The sequence below is a fragment of the Prosopis cineraria genome, unplaced genomic scaffold (genome assembly GCF_029017545.1).
Source record: "Prosopis cineraria cultivar Desert tree isolate PC_DT_omini unplaced genomic scaffold, ASM2901754v1 PC8, whole genome shotgun sequence".
NCBI lineage: Eukaryota > Viridiplantae > Streptophyta > Magnoliopsida > Fabales > Fabaceae > Prosopis > Prosopis cineraria.
In genome coordinates this window covers 4,428,980-4,446,920 of record NW_026555339.1, presented here as the reverse complement: position 1 = coordinate 4,446,920, position 17,941 = coordinate 4,428,980, and the positions used below count along the sequence as shown (strand labels likewise).

General features: G+C 35.1%; 2 protein-coding genes across 2 annotated transcripts; one reads left to right on the top strand and one right to left on the bottom strand.

The window, feature by feature from the left end:
• Nucleotides 1-335: 335 nt before the first annotated feature.
• On the top strand, nt 336-5,841 carry LOC129318190 (uncharacterized). The gene is given in 8 exon segments (XM_054962821.1): nt 336-665; nt 1,730-1,819; nt 1,937-1,961; nt 1,964-2,016; nt 2,545-2,676; nt 3,174-3,390; nt 4,765-4,859; nt 5,324-5,841. Coding segments are annotated over 8 exon segments (999 nt in total). The 5' UTR covers nt 336-440; the 3' UTR covers nt 5,486-5,841.
• Nucleotides 5,842-7,692: 1,851 nt separating this feature from the next.
• Nucleotides 7,693-17,429, bottom strand: LOC129318345 (pentatricopeptide repeat-containing protein At1g76280). The gene is made up of 13 exons (XM_054963069.1): nt 17,355-17,429; nt 17,148-17,211; nt 16,696-16,889; nt 16,066-16,173; nt 15,369-15,551; nt 13,346-13,885; nt 12,942-13,037; nt 12,504-12,677; nt 11,919-12,146; nt 11,011-11,154; nt 10,714-10,902; nt 8,896-9,015; nt 7,693-8,580 (listed from the first exon to the last, which is right to left on the bottom strand). Exons 1-13 carry the CDS (start codon nt 17,427-17,429, stop codon nt 8,200-8,202), a joined length of 2,496 nt encoding a protein of 831 aa, XP_054819044.1. The 3' UTR covers nt 7,693-8,199.
• Nucleotides 17,430-17,941: the final 512 nt, after the last annotated feature.

Below are 17,941 nucleotides of genomic sequence, written 5' to 3'. Positions count from 1 at the left end.
TTTATAGTGTTTAATTTTATTTTAATTTATTTTAATTTTTTAAAATAATGTTTGCTGGCCCGGTCTTAAATTCTTTAAATAAGAATTGAGCCTTAAAAATGAAATAAAAAATAAAAAAAAAAATTTAAAGACTCAAGCTCTTATGAATCAGACGCGTAAAGATTGAGTATGCTTATTTTTTAACTTTACGTGTAATAACTACATACACCAAGAAATAATTTTGAGGTCCCAATCAACCCAGTGGAATTGGGTTTTGGGCCTATAGTTAACAAGCCCCCACTAGGAGTGAGCATCAGACGACCCAAAAGCCCAAATCGAAGGACTAAAATGAGTTATGGAGGGTCACCGCTCTCTGTCTGCAGTGTAGGATTTGGAATTTTCAGGGATTACTTCGAAGACGGTCAATTTTTTCGCTCTGTTATTTCGACGGGGGAGCTGTGATGTATTCGCTGACAGTGAAACCCTTCGTACCTCAATTAGTTTCTACTTCTACTTCGTCTTCAACAATTCTTGTGTCCTTCCGAACTCGCTCAGCGTCATCAGTCAACTTTCCGAGAAACTTGAGGCATAATGGAAGATTGTTTTTGAGAGTTCAAGCATATAATTCCTCCGAAAACGACACTTCCAACAATTCAGGCGATTCCAAGTCCTCCAATGGCGCTCTGGTACCTCTTATCTACTGCTCTCGTCTTAATTCAATAAATGATATAAACGATAGAAGATGAATATTCCTTATTGCAAACCTCATTTACATTCCTTATACTTGCTTACCTGTATTGATATTTTATCTGTATTAGTGTTTCTTTCTTTAAATGGTGAAGCATAAATTGCAGTATTCTTATCGCCGGCCGTCCCTGACCACAACCTTAAGTCTTGATATTCGTTCAATGCGTGACGTGTCATTGTATATCCTTGCGAAAGCCGGCTTCTGCCACACCTTAATCTTGCTGGTTTTCAGTGTAGTGGTCTATTGGTAGTCCTTTCTCAGGCCGCTTCTTCCTAGTCCTTTGGGTATCTGTCACTTTCGTATACTGTTCCTTCCTAAGTCGCCATTTTCGCATTAGCTGGCTCTCCATGCAAGCATCTGTTGATCGAACTTGAGCTAACAGCAGAATCCTTCCAAAACTAACCTCCCTTGGGCGTCCAGGTGGCATTTTTCTCGTATTTTTCCTTAGGCCAACGCTTCCGTGAAGAAGGGCACTCAATGAAGCAAACAGTGACTACGATTTGAGATGAGAGGAGAGCCATCTAAAAAATTAGTTTTTCGGAGGGAGAGCTGCATGGCTTAAGTACACCTTAAGCCCGGATGTTTTCTCGATATACGGACATCTAAATTCCATAGATAATAAATTGATGTAGGGCTTATTAAAGATGTGCAATGTAGCTCTATCAATCTAATCTGACTTAAATGTTTAAAACTGGTGATATACCGTGTGCTAAGCATCATTTAAACATATGATGATATTGTGGATATAAATCGAGCCAACCACTTTGTAATATGATATCTTTTTCTACCAGTCACTTATTACTGGATTTAAATTGGGATGTCTTTGCCATTCAACTGTCCAATGTCCATTGTGGTAGTGGTCGATAAGAATGATAGTACTAATTCTGCTCACTATTTATTGTTTTCTCTTGATGCGTCATTTTAGAGAAAGTATCTATTTCTATGACTTTATCCGAAGAGGTCTCTGATTGTGTGCTTGATTATACTCCTTGAAATCAAAAGTCAAAGAGCAGGAGAGAGATCTTGCTGGAGTACGTTAAGAATGTGCAACCAGAATTTATGGAATTATTTTTGAAAAGAGCACCCCAACAGGTATGGTAGTGTCATGCTGGACAAATATTGTGCTAATTCCTGTTGATTGCCTCATAAAAGTTTCCATTGCCATTCACGCATGCGTTCTTGCTAATGAAACTTCCTATTTGGATTTAGGTAGTGGATGCAATGAGGCAAACTGTGACAATATGATTGGAACACTGCCCCCTCAATTTTTTGCTGTAACAGTTACCACTGTGAGTCCTTAAGGAGTTTATATGCTTGCTTAATTTTATTTTCTTGTTAATGTACATTCTATGGGATTTATCTTTGCTTGATGTATCAGCTCCTGAAACTTTGTCATGTCAATCTCTATGCCAGTCTAATTTGCACCACAATCTTTGGTATGGAATTTTTATGAAACTTCAGAAACCCATGATTTTGAAACAGACCACTGCTGCCAGTTGATTTTCCTCATTGCCTTCCCATCAAATGGTACTTATGGCTTGTCAAATAAATTATGGAGTATTTTGGAAGAGTTAGATCCCTTGCACTATACATTGCCCTAGCATTTTAAGAAATATTGTGTCAATTCACTACAATTAGCTACTCTGATGGAAGAGAAGAAGTACAATTTTTTTTTTTTTAAACACAAGGTGGCTCAAGTTGCAGAGCAATGTTGAGCCATGCAAATCGGGTAAACTGTCATTCCTTTTTTTCTTTGGGTGTTTATCTAAGCCTTTGTGTCTTGCTCATATTGGTGCAATTACTTGGCTTTTATTTAGGTGGCAGAGAATCTTGCACAGCTCATGTACAGTGTCATGATGACTGGATACATGTTCAGCAATGCTCAATATCGTTTGGAGCTGCAAGAAAGTTTGGAACAGGTTGCTCTTCCTGAAGTAAAGGATAAAAAGGTAAAATTATTTCTCTTCCTTCCCTTTTACCGGTGCCTTTACTAGCTACCTTGGTATATTATCATATATTGAGAGAAAATCTGAGGATATTAAATTTTCAAATGTGATGGGAGATTTTGTTTACAATAAATGGAGATTGAAATTCATAGGCTTTTTAAGTGGTAATGTCATGTCTACTTGAACATATCTTCATTTTGCTTCTAAGTTTGGACTTCATATGATGCTGTGAAGCCGCTAAGACATAGATGAGGAAAGAGATGTAGAAAGAATTTGCAGAATATTTTTATTCTGTATTGTGGAGAGAAGATTTCATTTGCATTATCAAAATTGTTCTGGTCAACCGTTGAAAATTAGTACTAAAATGTTCTGTTGAAAAATTAAATTCTAAATGAAAGTTTGTTCTGGCCACCATGGAAAAGCTTAATAAAGGTCTCCAATTTTCTGCTTTGAGGCTTTAGTTTTTACATTCTTTATATTTGTACTTGTAACTGTTGCAGGATATGCCAGACTATGCACCTGGTACCCAGAAAAATGTTTCTGGTGAAGTAATTCGGTGGAACAATGTTTCTGGTCCTGAGACAATGGATGCTAAAAAGTACATTGAAATACTTGAAGCGGAAATTGAGGAGCTGAATCGTCAAGTTGGTAGACAATCAAGTAATACCCAAAATGAATTATTGGAATATTTAAAATCTCTCGAGCCTCAGAATTTTAACTTTTCTTATTAGCATAAACTACTTCTCTTGCATTTAGTTTAGTTAAAGACTAGGTGTTGACTGATCAGAATATGTGATAGGTTAAAATATTGGTATATATGGTTTGTAGCCCAACTCCACTGGTACTAGTGATTTAAAAGTTTACAATTGAGCGGTTTGAGGTTAAACTGTTAGCGCAGTGACCCTGTATTCATAGGCTTTTCTATGGAACTCATTAAAATTTGCCCTATATTTTTAATTTTTTAATGAAATAACTAATTTCTTATGTATTGAAGATTTGGATTCCTCCCTTGGTCAATAAGAATCCCAAATTCAACATAGAACATGATATCCCTTACATTTTGCTCCTAGCTTCCTAATTTTCTTCTCATTTCCTATGCACTAGAGACCAAAAGTCCCCCATCACCCCAAATTTTCCACTCAGACAGAATCTTGTACCCCCAATTTGGCCATAAATTCTTAATATGAAATCTGCATAAGACTGAAATTTCTCTCTTAGCCAATCAAAACTTGAAATTTATTACATACCTATATCTTTCCTAAAATTTGCCTTCAAACAAAATTCCTAATTTTGTCCAAATTGCCTCATTACTGTATGAAATCTCTACTGTAGTTGAAACACTTTGGGGATCAAGTTTTCTGACGATCCAATTTGCAAATTTGAGCTATTCGGTATGAAACTTGGGTAAAATGGAGGAATCTCTGTGTTGCATGCTGTAGATGTGCTATTTTCCTTCAGGAGTTAATAGAATGTGATGAAACCCCAGCTCATGTTGATATTAAAATTGACAGTAATCTTGTCAAAGTGTAAGTCTAAGCAAGATAGGCTACAATTCTTCCAAAAGCAAAAGCTAACGCACAGAACACACAAGTGCACTGGTTCCCTAGCATTTGAGAGGCTAGAATCCCTCCCACGAGATAATACACAGATCATTATTTATGGGTCAAACGTCATGATTTCACAAGACACTATTGTGGGAATGATATACACCTCGAAATTCTTCCAAATTTCAAAGCCAAAAGTACCATAGTAGAATCAAGCCAAACCACAGGGTTCCAATTTTTTGCCTTATGTTTTATTCTAGTCACCGATCCATGCTGTTGTCTTCAAAGGGATCAATTCTGAACAACACAAGCTGATGCATAATTATCCAGATTGTTTTTTTTTCCCAAGCAATTCTTGAACCAGTACTGAACATTCTGAGCTTTTCTCTGGGAATGAAATGAAAGGTTAAAGGAAGATGATAATGAGGGAATAGCAAGTTATGCTCTTAACTCATCCATGTTTCCTCTTATCTTCAGAAATTTAGAAGCTCAGTTATTGAAATAGGTCAATATTAATGTGCCGTAATAATGCATTATTATATTCTGTAGGAGTTGACTAGCAGTGCTGGCGAGGACGTTATTCTTGCAATGAATACATTTATAAAGCGCTTGCTGGCCGTTTCAGATCCTAGCCAAATGAAGGTTTGCCTTCGCAGTTATTTTTTAATGACACTTAGTGATGAAATGACGTGATTTGGATCCCTTGCTCATCGAAGATTTGAACTGTCCAGATTGAACATGAATGGTTCAGATTTTATTTTAATAAAATCGTAATATTTTATTATGTTACAGGAGTAAAATGTTAAATAAAGGTATAATGTTCTGAGATATGACATTAAAAATTTGTTTAAACTTAAAAATTAAAATTTTAAAAAAATAAAGCTGGACTAGGATTAGTATGCAGTGTTGGGATGAACACCAAAATCCCGGTCTTGAAATGATAGGCCACAATTATATTTCCTGAAATTGTTGGAGTGATTTATGTATTCTATGCGATACTTTGTGAGTTTGTGTTGGGTGTATGAACACGAATTCTATTTGCTTGCTTTTACTATAATTGTTACCATTTTTGGGATAAATTGTATAACCCTAAATTCTGGTTTTAGACTAGCGTGACTGAGGCAAGTGCACCTGAACTTGCAAAACTACTCTATTGGTTGATGGTGGTGGGGTATAGCATCCGCAATATAGAAGTTCGTTATGACATGGAACGAGTACTTGGTACTCCTCCGAAGCTGGCAGAATTGCCGCCAGGTGAAAACGTTTAGGCATCTTAATATTCTTGGAGCCAAACAACACAGTAAAGTTGTCGCCAAGCTCGAGCCCAATGAATGGCTTTTAGATTTGCACTTCGCTAAAGGCTCAGGATATTCGCTATGGAGGAAAGTGCTGGGTTTTTCTGGAGCCCTGAACAATTGACCATCTATTTTATTAGACGTTTCATCGTTAAAATTTTGTTTGATCCTTCAGAGTTTAATTAATTATTATTGGTTATCTCAAATTTTTCATGAATAATCAAATATGCAGGAATGTCGTTAAAGCTGCTCAAACCTATTGTTGTAAACCTAATATTTGTCATGAGGATTGGATTTATATGCATACGAAGATAGTAATCCGTTAGCTATGTGGCTGGATCCTTGTAATATTACCATTGATCATCTAGATTCTAGACAGTATTATTGCTATCAGTTTCCAATATTATTTCTAAATCAGGATTAGGATTGTAATTTTTCACCAGAGCAAATCATGTTCACTTTTGTTTAACTATAATTTGATATTTTTTTCGCACTTCTATGTATTACTTATGTAATAATAAAATGTTATTTACTGTTTATTAAAAGTAAAATGTTAGAACTGTTTAATTATAATACTTTGATAAATAATTTGATAGCTTAAAAAACAAAAAAAAAGTATGAAAATTAATTAGTTATACTATACCAAGTCACTTTATGCACATCATACTTGAAAGGGGATCGGATTGGCCAATCCAAGTATTCGAGTGAGCTGGTATTTCAACAAATTGAATGGATTCGAGGCCGAGAAGAATGACAAATGAAAGTGGGGAACAACACTGTCAAGCTGAAGAAAAGGGAAGAGAAAGAACTAAAGAGTGAGCAAGAAGATCAGGAGGAAGATTAAAAAGAAAAATAATCATTCTCCCTTGTTAAAGGCCATTATTAACTTGCTCTATAAGGAGGACAAGACAGAAAATAGATTAATTTTGTTTGAAGTTTTTTAATTTAAGATCGGATGCACCATATCATTTGTGGTATATCTAATGAAAATACTCCAAGTAATCTAAATTAAATTTTGTGTAATATTTTTTTAATTGATTTTATTTTTATAACAAAATGTATATTTAATTTCTTGCCTTTTTTCTCTTTATTATTATTAATATCAAAATAATTTATATTTAATGTTATCTAAATGTCATGTTTTTATTGAATAGATCACAAATGACGTGATATATCTAATTTACTTAAATATTTCTTTCAATGTTATTAGTGTGTTCCCACAGTCAAGTTGGTTATTTTCCTACTATTACAGATTTTTAAGGGTTATTTTCATTATTTCAATTGAAATCCTAACCTATAAATATCCTGGCTACTTTATAAGCTAGACATGATATTGAGAAATAAAAATACCTTTCTTTCATTTGGGGATTATCCCCTTGTCGGGTATTGATAATTATATAAAGTGAGATTCTTATTATAATATTTTTGATGGAATTTCTTGTTTTTCTTTAAACTTTTTGAGTACTTGCTACTTTGGTATCAGAGAATTGTTCAAGATTTTGGTACCAGAGCCTTTTTCAAAATGGTGGGTATTTGATTCAAATTGGTCTATTTGCCAAAGTACTAACTATATTATATATGTAATTATATATATATATATATATATAGTTAGTAGCAAGTGCATTTACCCATGTCACTACCAACACATTCTATGACTTAGGAAAGTAGCAGGAATAGGTGTGAGGAGCGCCTCAGAAATTTTGAATTGGCTCTGATATCAAAATAGCAAGTATTCGAATGCTTAAAGAAAAACGGGGAAAACATTCTATTAAGAAAATTAAAGTAAGAATCTCAATTTTAATAATTTCAATAGCCCACAAGAGGAGAATCTCCATATGAAAGAAAGGTATTTTTATTTCTCAATATCATGTCCAGTATATAAAACAAGGATATTTATAGAATAGGGTATCAACTGAAATAATGAAAATAATTCCTAAAAATCTGCAACAGTAAGAAAACAACAAACTTTACTGTTGAACCAACTAACAATCTTGAGGGTCCTTATTTTTCTGAACTGACACCTAGATTGACTCAACAAAATAACAGAATAAATTCAAAAACGTTAAACAGAAAATTAATCTATTTTCTGCCATGTCCTTCCAGAACAAGTCAACAATAGTCTCTTAACACTGGTCCCGACATTGTATTTGTATGCACCATTGTTGAATGCTAGTGGTCAATGGAAAAGAAAAAGAAACAGTCATTATTAAGTGATTATTAGAGAAGTATAAATATCTCACATTATTGTACAATGGAAAGGATAACCTTTCCATAGTGCTGATCAAACAGGCCTTGGTGATTTATTCACCGACCAAAGTGTTCAGATATAGTATACATCAACTGCGGTATCAGGCAAAACTTGTCTCCAAGTGCTTCCCAATGCTGAACCCCCAGCATATTTATAGTGTACACGATGTAGTCCAATTCCCAGGTTGAACAGCATAATGCACCTTTTACTTGGTAGATCATATCAGCACTTTGTCACGAGAGTTTGCATGTAGCCTGTTGCCAATTGACAGAACCATGAAGACTAAAAATTCCAATCCTCTTGAAGAATCAACCACCAGCCACAAGATGAAGCTCCGAATAACACACTCCGAACAAGCCAGTAGCGACTCTGGGATGCTAGAGGCGCATTACCAAAAATCGCATTAGAGAATCCGGACACAGCAGTCAGCAGCACCCTGCTAAACTATTCTGAGTCTTCTAGCCCAGAGGCTTTGATCAGCTGACCAACACATGGGGAACCCAGCTATGGCACACCATCGTAAATTCAAAAGGGCAACAGCAAAGTTCTCTTTGGACTCTTTAAAAAATTCAAGTATCCTTGACTCGACAGCCAAATCTTCGGCAAGGATGAATTCATTCACTAATTTTCTCTTCTCTTCATCTATGTCACCATGGCCACCTAACATAAGCATACTTAAAACCTGCAATGCTTGAATTGCTGTGTTGTGAAAACCAGAGTCTACATACGCACAGAAGACAGAGCTGCAAGTTGTTGGATCGGGCAGAATTCCCTCTCGGTGCATACACTCCACAAGGAACTCAATAACATCAATCCTTCCCTAATTCATGGAACAAGTTTTTAGATTTTTTTTTTTTAAAGAAAATGGTCATCACATGAGAAAACACAAATGGTTGATCCATCAACGAAGTAAGAAAGCACAATAAAGACCCAACCACTTTTCCTCCTAAATACCAGGGTCTTAGTTCCTACAAACAAAACAAACGGAGAATATAATTGCTATTTAACATGCAATATTTGCAATGTGTAATGTATATGCAATTTCTTTATCTCATATGATATAGACACTAGGAATAGATTTCTCTCTTTTGTCCACTTCCCATGCATAAAGATATCAATGTGTAATATGAAGTACCTTATCACATGCTTTTCTAAGAATTGTATTGAACACTAGCACATCAAGTTTCACACCATCCGATCTCATAAGATCCAGAAGATTCAAGGCTTCATTGAAGTTCTCGTCTTTCAACAGAACCTGACAAAAACAAGCATACCGTTAAGTTGACCACAAAAAGGCTACAAAATTGAACATGATATATTGTAATAATGGTGCCATGGAAACTCATTAACAATATATCAAGTTATCAACCCTTGCACATGAGTAATACAACAAAAAAGAGATATGCATCAATTATAAGCCACCTTCCTTGGCCTTGCTAATAAGAAAACGCTCCTTTTGCTGATATATTACCACCTCAGGGAAAGATAAGCTAAAATGGACAACAAGGAAGACATAAGCCAATGAAGGATCACCCAAAAGAACCCCCAAACTTTTTCTTGGGTAAACCTGGATCAGAGAAGAAGGCTTGATTTGGCCAGTAAGAACACTTAACATTTAATAAATATGCATATTCAAACTTCATGTAACTTAAAGCAGTCCGAAATTATATTCTGGTTGGAAGTATGGGCAAAAGGTGAGTATGTCCACTGAATTTAAGGAAATTTCTCCTTATTTAAGGTTTCGACCCCAAAAAAAGGGAACTTTGAGGCAATATATGAATTTTGCTGTCATATAGGATATTTGGTTGGAGTGGAATACTTGTATCTGAGTGCACCTCCCCGTTTCCTATCCATGGATGTTATTGGTTAGAATCAAGTGTGCGGCTTCCCTCCGGTGTTTCAGCTGAGAGCTCTGTTAAGGGAGTCTTCCTATTGGAAATGCAGAGAAATAGGCGGCATTACCATATACAGTGCTTTTGTATTCCTTTTATACATATCTTCCTGTCTTGATTCCAGCATGTTAGTTTAATTTGTCCTCGCACCTCAAGGTCAGCCAAAAGAAGTTACATGTCACTCAAGAGAACCACAATTAGACTCCCAAAATATCATTTTAATATAAAGCCATGCATTACCAAAAAGTGTTGGTCCTAGTAAAAAGGGCTATAATTACTTAAGCACGAAGTCTCGGGTTCAAGTCCGCATGTATGCAAAAAACATCTTTGAAATAACTACCTTGCATTAGGCTTGATAATGCCTGAATCTAACCTAGTCAAATAATCATATAAAAAAAGGATAATATAACTTTTAATTCCTAAACTCTCTCAATTGTTGATTTAGTCCTTGAATTTTGACTCAATTCTTGTAATTTAGAGTCAAGGAATTATAATGATTAAATTGTATCGAGTCAAAAAATATAAGGATTGAATTGTTCTAAGTCAAGAAACTATAGAGACTGAGTTGTCACGAGTTAAATTTTAAGAACTAAAACATATATTTTCCCCAAAAAATCATGAATTTTTAAATAGTAAAATCCATTTATTATGCAAGGAATACGCACATAATATAAAATCTATGTACCAGTTGTTATGTACAGAATTTTTTTGCTTTTGATAACAACTTGGGGAATCATCAAAGGTGCCTAGACTTGGAGATTAGAAAGTCTTGGGGTAGAGAATCCCATTAGATCCTCAAACAAAATGTGTCTAAGCCCAGCAGGCAGGCTGTCTGAGAATTGTTATGTTCAGAATTTGAATGATCATAGTTTGGAGAAATAAGATAACATCAAATAATTACAATTGACACTTGTAGATTGACAGTACTGCTTTAAAAATAGAACCGTATTGCTCACTCTTTCTGAGATGAATCATGTGCAATGGAAGAAACTTCAACAACAACAACAACGATGATGATGATGATGATTTGGAACGCAATATCAGAGAGAGAACAGAAGAACCTTAATCAGAGCAGTATAAGTTGGAGTGTTTGGATAAAACCCTTCACGTATCATAATTGAAACCAGCAAAGAAGCAGATCTGAAACACCCTGGTATGCTGCAACAATCAATCATTATATTAAATGTCGCAGGACTAAGCTGGAAGCCATATAACTTCATCTTCTTGAAAATTGCAATTGCCATGTGACTCTGTATATCAAGTAGAAACATCAATTTCCAGCAACACAAACTAACGAGGTACCTACTTCTGAAAATACCAGTTGAAATAAAGAAAATATAATACAAAGAATCACATACTTCTTCGGCTACAACAAGAGATTGTAACACTATATTGTAAATAGCTGTTCCCAAAGTAGGGTCTTTATGAATGAAAAGATTCTCTGCCACATGTAAGTATTGGGTCATCTCTCTTATCATTCCTTCTTCTCCAAGGGCCCTCAACTGGAAGAAAATTAAAGAGGACGCAGCCAAGTCACAAAGAACATGAAATGTACAATCAGAACTGCCCTTTTTTACCCAAGAGAACTTTTGAGAGAACTTCAATATATAATAGCATCATAATAGGATTTTTCATAAATATGCTCCCACATGCAAGTTTTTTTCTTTCCTTTGTGTGTGTGTGGAGGAACGCTATTACTCTCTCTAGACCACAACATAAATCTCTCTTTTTGTACCACAATATAAGTCATTGTTACCTAACTTACGTTTCTAAAAAAATGATTAAAATCTAGATTTTCTAAAAATTTTCACATCTTTCCAATCGTGCTCCTTGAGTGAAATAAATATAACATTTGATTTATTCAAAACACCTTCATGAATTACTCAATCAAGTAGGGGTATAATTGGAATATATATATATATATATATATATATCACCTACCCCCAATACCCTATATTTTGGGCCAAGCAAAGCTTATGGGAAACAACTTATATTGTGGTTCAAAAGGAGTGTTGTGCAAAATAGGGGAAAAATTTAGCATGATGTTATCACATAAAAGGACTACAGAATTTAAACTTTGGTAATTAGGACTGCTTTACACATTGTCGCCTTAAAGTCATCCCAAAATATTTACATTACATTCACCCAATCAATAACCTTTAACAACTAACATCAGTTTTACATAGACCCCGGCAAAAGGAAAGCTTCATAAATTTGAACTATCCTTAATTTAAATGGAAAACGGCAACTTAGAATTGGAATTTACCAAGCTTTTCAATGAACGATAACTGTGGTGAATGTCATTTTTGACCATATCACTTTCTATAGCATTGATTCTTTTAGCGGCTTCTACCTGTGATATCATATTGCCCTTTTCATATGGGGGATTTACGTTGGTAAACAATTTAAACAATAACTCATATGTCCTGATATTAGGTGCAATATTCATCTGTTTCATCTTGGCCAAGACCCGCACAGCACGTTCAGGTTTGTTCTGCAAATTTGATAGGAAGGATAAAAAAGAAACTTTTAGAAACTCCTCATTGCAAGACAAGTGAAAACTCAACTACAAGATACAACAAATATTCCAGATATATATTTAGGTAATAAAAAAATCTGTTGCCACGGTCACAAAAAGGTATCCATTTGTTTATGGTTTCCATTATTAGATTAAGCGTAGTTAAAGAAAAGGAAAAGCATCAACACTAGCAATAGCCACCAGCAAAAAATTTCATAAAAATACTAGGCTAGCTAAAGGACAGGTTTCAGCTTTCTAGTACCTGAATTTTAGCATTGCTAACAGAAAGCACAAAATTACATTTGAGTTCCAAAGTTTCATAGTTGAACTCACCATTTTGTCACACAATGCAAGGAGAGCATTGAAAGGGTATGGACGTCGACATTTAGAAATCTGATACAGCAAAGCCTCCGCCAAATCTAGTTCTAGTGCCTTACTGCAACTTACTGAAAGTGTTGTGAGAGTTGAATCATATGGCTTCAATTTTTTCTGCCTCAGTATTTTTAACTGAAAATAAAAATAAAAAAACAGAATGTAAGAACAAGAAAATCTCTAGTAAAAACAGATAATATAAACCATAAATTGAAACTGGTGTCAAATTAAAAATCTCAATTTCAAGATATTTGGGTGCTTGTGACCAGAAAGAAGTAACATTAAGTGGCCAAATTTTCTGCTTGAAACTTCATCTTCACCCTCTTCCCTCCAGCAAACATAATAAAATAGAAAATCAAGCCTGGAGGTAATGATGTGACAAGCAGGCCATTTTCTAACCATTTCCAAGCCTTCCCTGAAACCTCTTTCAGAAACAGCAGCTCTGATAAAGCCATCATATGTATAGCTGGATGGCTGCAACCCAAGATTTTGCATCTGGACAGAAAAGACTTTGTTACATTATATGATGCAGATTTAACAAAAGTTGGCAGTCGATAAAATTCTCCTGCTCTATTCTGAGCAAGCATGAGAGTATTATATGCAATATAAGCAAGAAAAAAAGAATGCAAATTGACAAAGCAATATTGTTTCCAGACGCTTTCATTGAGACATAAAATAAGTATGTGAAAGCAATATTTTACAAAATATGACATGGATACAAGGTCAGGGAGAATAATTGTTTAATACAGGTACCGCAATACATAATCCATCACAGACACTGACAAACTTAGTTAGCATGGCACCTGCAGAATAAGCTGCTCTGCAAGAGCATAGTTTTGACCTTGTGCACATGCATGCATTACATCATTAAAGGACCGCCTCAAGACCTTCATAATTGGTTCTGGATATTCTTGTCCATTAAGCCTACACATTCCAACACTCTTGGCTTCTATGCTTGCAGAATCAACATCTGATGAGTGTTCAAGCAGAGGGCGCATACAAGGGTCAACTTGTTTATTCTCCTTCATATCCAATATGGTTGAACCTAGCTCTCCTTTTAAAGGTATAGGGATGTCCAATCTAGTAGAATACAACTTCTCATTAACCTCATTTTTCCTTTTGTGTTTGGTGGAAAATTTCCCATCATCTTTGCTATCATAAATGTCTCCGTTGTTGGCTAAGGAAACCATTCGTTGCAAAGCCTTAAATGCAGAAGTTAAATCTCCCAACCTTCTAAATGACCATATAAATTCCCGCAGAGCAATGATGCTAATACTATAGTGCTTAACATACTCCTTCCAAATTTGATGAACTGCAGACAAGTTTTTCCGCAGAACTGCAAGCTGAGAAACAGGATTAGATAAATTATCTACTTCTCATAAAAAAAATCAATTCAACATATTGAAATTATTCAAGCATTGTTTAAATAATATCTCAAGCAATAAATTAATCTGTTTATATAGTACCTGATTCCACTACCATTTGCTAACATGTCAAAAGTTGACAATGCGCACGTCACATTCTATTGGAATCTTATTCTATAACTACAATCCCAAACTCTAAATTATTGTATTATTGAAATATGAAAAAAAGAAAAGCAAAAACCATTTTGATGAAATAAACATGAACGGAAAGACATGTCCTTAGACCCTCTATCCCACTCTCTCTACCAGACAAAGGCATGAATAAAAAAAATTACTGACAACAAAAAGATGACAAGCCTTGTTCCATTTATAGACTTAAGGGATATGGTTTCTAATGGACCTCAAGTTACTGAGCATAAGCTTTAAGGCCCACACGGTGATATGGTAGTTCTATTTAAAGACTTAAGGGACGTGGTTTTCTAATGGACCTCAAGTTACTAAGCATAAGCTTTTAAGGGCCACACTTAATATGCTAGTTAGATAAACTCAATGATGTAAATCACTTGAAAAAAAATCTTATGTTGTAAGATTATTAGTAACTGAATGCTTAAATTTGATGCAAATCAGCAAATGAATATTGAAATGCATAATTGAAAAAAAGGAGGATAACATCCAAAAACTACTCAAGCAAATTATTCCTAAATAAGGATTAATACAGAATAAATTGTTGTTAAAATGGGAACATGACTTGTTTTTTTCCGAATGGAACTTGTTCTTAATCCTTATCTGTAAATAATTTGCTTGAGTAGTCCTTGGATGTGATTCTCCCTAAACAAAATTACAAGAACCATGACTATAAGAAAACATATAAATGTTGAAAACTAAGAGAAATTACCGGGATATCTACATACCAATTACTATAGGAAAAACAAGAATAGAGCCCAGATTGCCACAAAACAAAATTTGTCAAAAATAATTATCATTGTTAACAATGAGAAAGGTTTTTTTTTTCTCTTTAAGAAAGAAGAAAAATAATCATGGCTAATTTTGGGGATAGGTTATAACTTAAAATGATTACAATGACTTATATTATTGTCTTAGCAATTTATGCAACAATGAAACCCTAACTCCTAGTGCTCCAAAGTGAAAATTCACCTGATGAAATAATACCTTGTTACAACAGAAAACTAACCAAAAACCGGCTCTGACAGGAACAATAATATGTTGCATCTTGCGATGTGGTCATTAGCATTCACAAGAACAGGCTGATATGAAGTAATTCATTATTGACACGCATGTTCACAAATGAAAGCACTGGCAGACTTTGTACATCACAACTTGGACAGAGGTATACAAACAGGAAGAAAAGAAAAATTACAGGTTGCTAAACTAGAACAATAGTAACCTATCCTCTACAAAATCAATAATAGAATAATGATACAAGAATTTTCTATAGACAAACCTTAAGAAGCAGTGTGTACGTGACTTCATTGTTTCCAACCATGTGCTTTTCCATCAAGTCCAAACATTTGCTTGCATGAGTTATACTCTGCATTTTTGTGCAGCCTTTTAAGAAACTATTGTACAAAGAAAGAACTGGATAGAACTGCTGGGTTTCTCTAAGAAAATTCATCATGTTAAAGGCCTGGACAAGGAACAACAAGAATGCATGAGATAAATAAATATAACCAAAAAGAAAGAGTGATGGAGTCCAACATCAAGGAGCCATAAGTAATTCATGTTGCGCTTGTGGTTCTGCTTAAGTTTCAATGAATTGGTATTAGGACCAGACCCATCTACACAGAAACGGCTACTTGCAGAAGGTACAACCTGGTCAACCCTTGAGAAAGATGCAACATGAAGTTAAAAAGCTGCCTGCTGAAGTGAGCACTCTAGAACTTTGCCGCCTTCCCCATAGGTTGACCACATCTCAGCTTCTACAGTAGCTCTTTTCTTGGAGGTCAATCTAGCTCTAATACCAATTGATGGAGACTTAAGCAAGAGTTGAAAAAAACAATAGTTGGCCGTAAAAGGGGAAAAGACACGGATCATAAGTACCACATAAATCACTTCTAATTCCTTGACGTATGACTAAATAAAGGATAAAGTGAATGTACACTCAAGATTATATAATCTAAGTTTTAAGGTTAATATTTTACCTCCTCCAAGTAACCCCCTCTACAGAGGGCTTGCATCATAAGAGATGAGCATTTATGATTAAAGCTAATATCTCTTGCCTCCATTAATCTCCAAATCTCCATTACAAACTGCAGGAAATAAATGACAGGGAATGAATTTCATAACAGCAAAATATTCCACCATAACTTATGATCAAAATATTAGTGATGGTTGGTATCTCAAATCAATAAAATTGCTTTAGAAAACCGTTCGCTCCTTTATATTCTAGCACAAGTAAACAAACAGTGGTAATTTGCTAATAGCAACTGAACCATGCAAGTATGATTTGTTTTCTCATAGGATTGTTCAGATTAGTCAATAATGCATTACAAATGCAGTTAATGGTTAACCCATCGCAGAGAGAGCCGCTCAGTCAAGATATACCAATTCATTGAATTATATATAACTGAACTGCAGCTTGAATCACCAAGTCCCTTCAAACTTTTGAAGTTCCAACTCTTGCAACAAATTTCAACAAGAGCAATTATTTATTGGATAGCCAAGAAATCTTTTGACGAAATAAATAAAGGCCAAACCATAAACTTCTTGCATCAATTTGAGATTTACAGACAAATTTGGTTTCAATGAAAAATACCATGGATTCAGCATACCAATGGATCAGGTGACCGGGCACAGTAGTTCATAATATCAACAAAATCATCAGCTCTTAATGAGTGGCTTCCGTAACCAAATTCTAAAAGTAGGTTAGAAGCCCTCCTCCTCTCGCCCAAGCGGAGCGCATCAATGATTTGCATTTGCATAACCCTGGTAGTTGATCCTGCTCCAGGTTCCACAAAATCAATACCTGCATTTTAATCAGCACTGCCAGTCCGTAAGGGAGAACTTGATAGGAAAGTAAACATGCTGCTTGGAGTTTGTGAGTCTAAAAACAAAATAAAAATAATAAACGGCGATCCTAGCGTGTGAATTCAAAACAAGACCATTTATAAATGAACAAGGTATGAGAAAATCATTAAGAGGAATGTGTGTGTGGGTGAGGAACCGCAGCTGATTAGACGTCACATTAGATTTATCCACGTAACTATCGGCATGAATGGTTTACAAGTAATTACTTCGTGTTGTGCTGAAAGTTCGTTGAATACACAGCTCTCAGTAAGTTCATCTCCCTAGAAAAACACAAATCATAAGAAGAGAAGCTTGTAGAAAGGAATCTACATTATAAATTCATAATCGTCACTGCAACAATGTGGAGCTCGCTAAAAACAGCCATTGACACGAGATTACATAAAAATAAGGCCAAGATGAATACATATTGATGCCACTTGGATTTGCAAAGGGACTCAGCAGTTGACCGCAGAGCAACCCTTGCTCTGAAAGCATGCATGCTTGCAGGACTATCTCCCTAAAGCTTCAGCTCGTTCTGCGCTATCCAGGCAGGCTCAAGCAGTTTCGAATTTGGATCCGATGAAGAAGCCGGGTCTCCAAGCCCACCCTTGGTCGGCTGAAGGCTGGAAGCCCGTGATCTGGAATGGAGGGATGCTTGGGCTTAAGCGAAAACCCTGATCGAGCATCTTTTACTTTGAAAAAGGGTGGGGATTGAAAGGAGGGGGGGGGGGATCACTCTTGAAGTAAATTATTAATTAATTACATTTAATTATGATAAAAATAAATATATTTTTTCTTGAAAAAAATCCAATTTACTAATTAACGAATCAACTTGCTTAAAACGTGGATATGCATGTTAAGCTGAAGCGACTTACTTTGAGTTATTTTCACCATGTTTTAGCAGAATTTAAAAAATCTTAAATTTCATTAATCCTTTATAAAAATTCAATAAGTTTTTAGTTTTATTATATTAAATGTTTATAGTTTAAAAATAAAATGCACCCACATTTA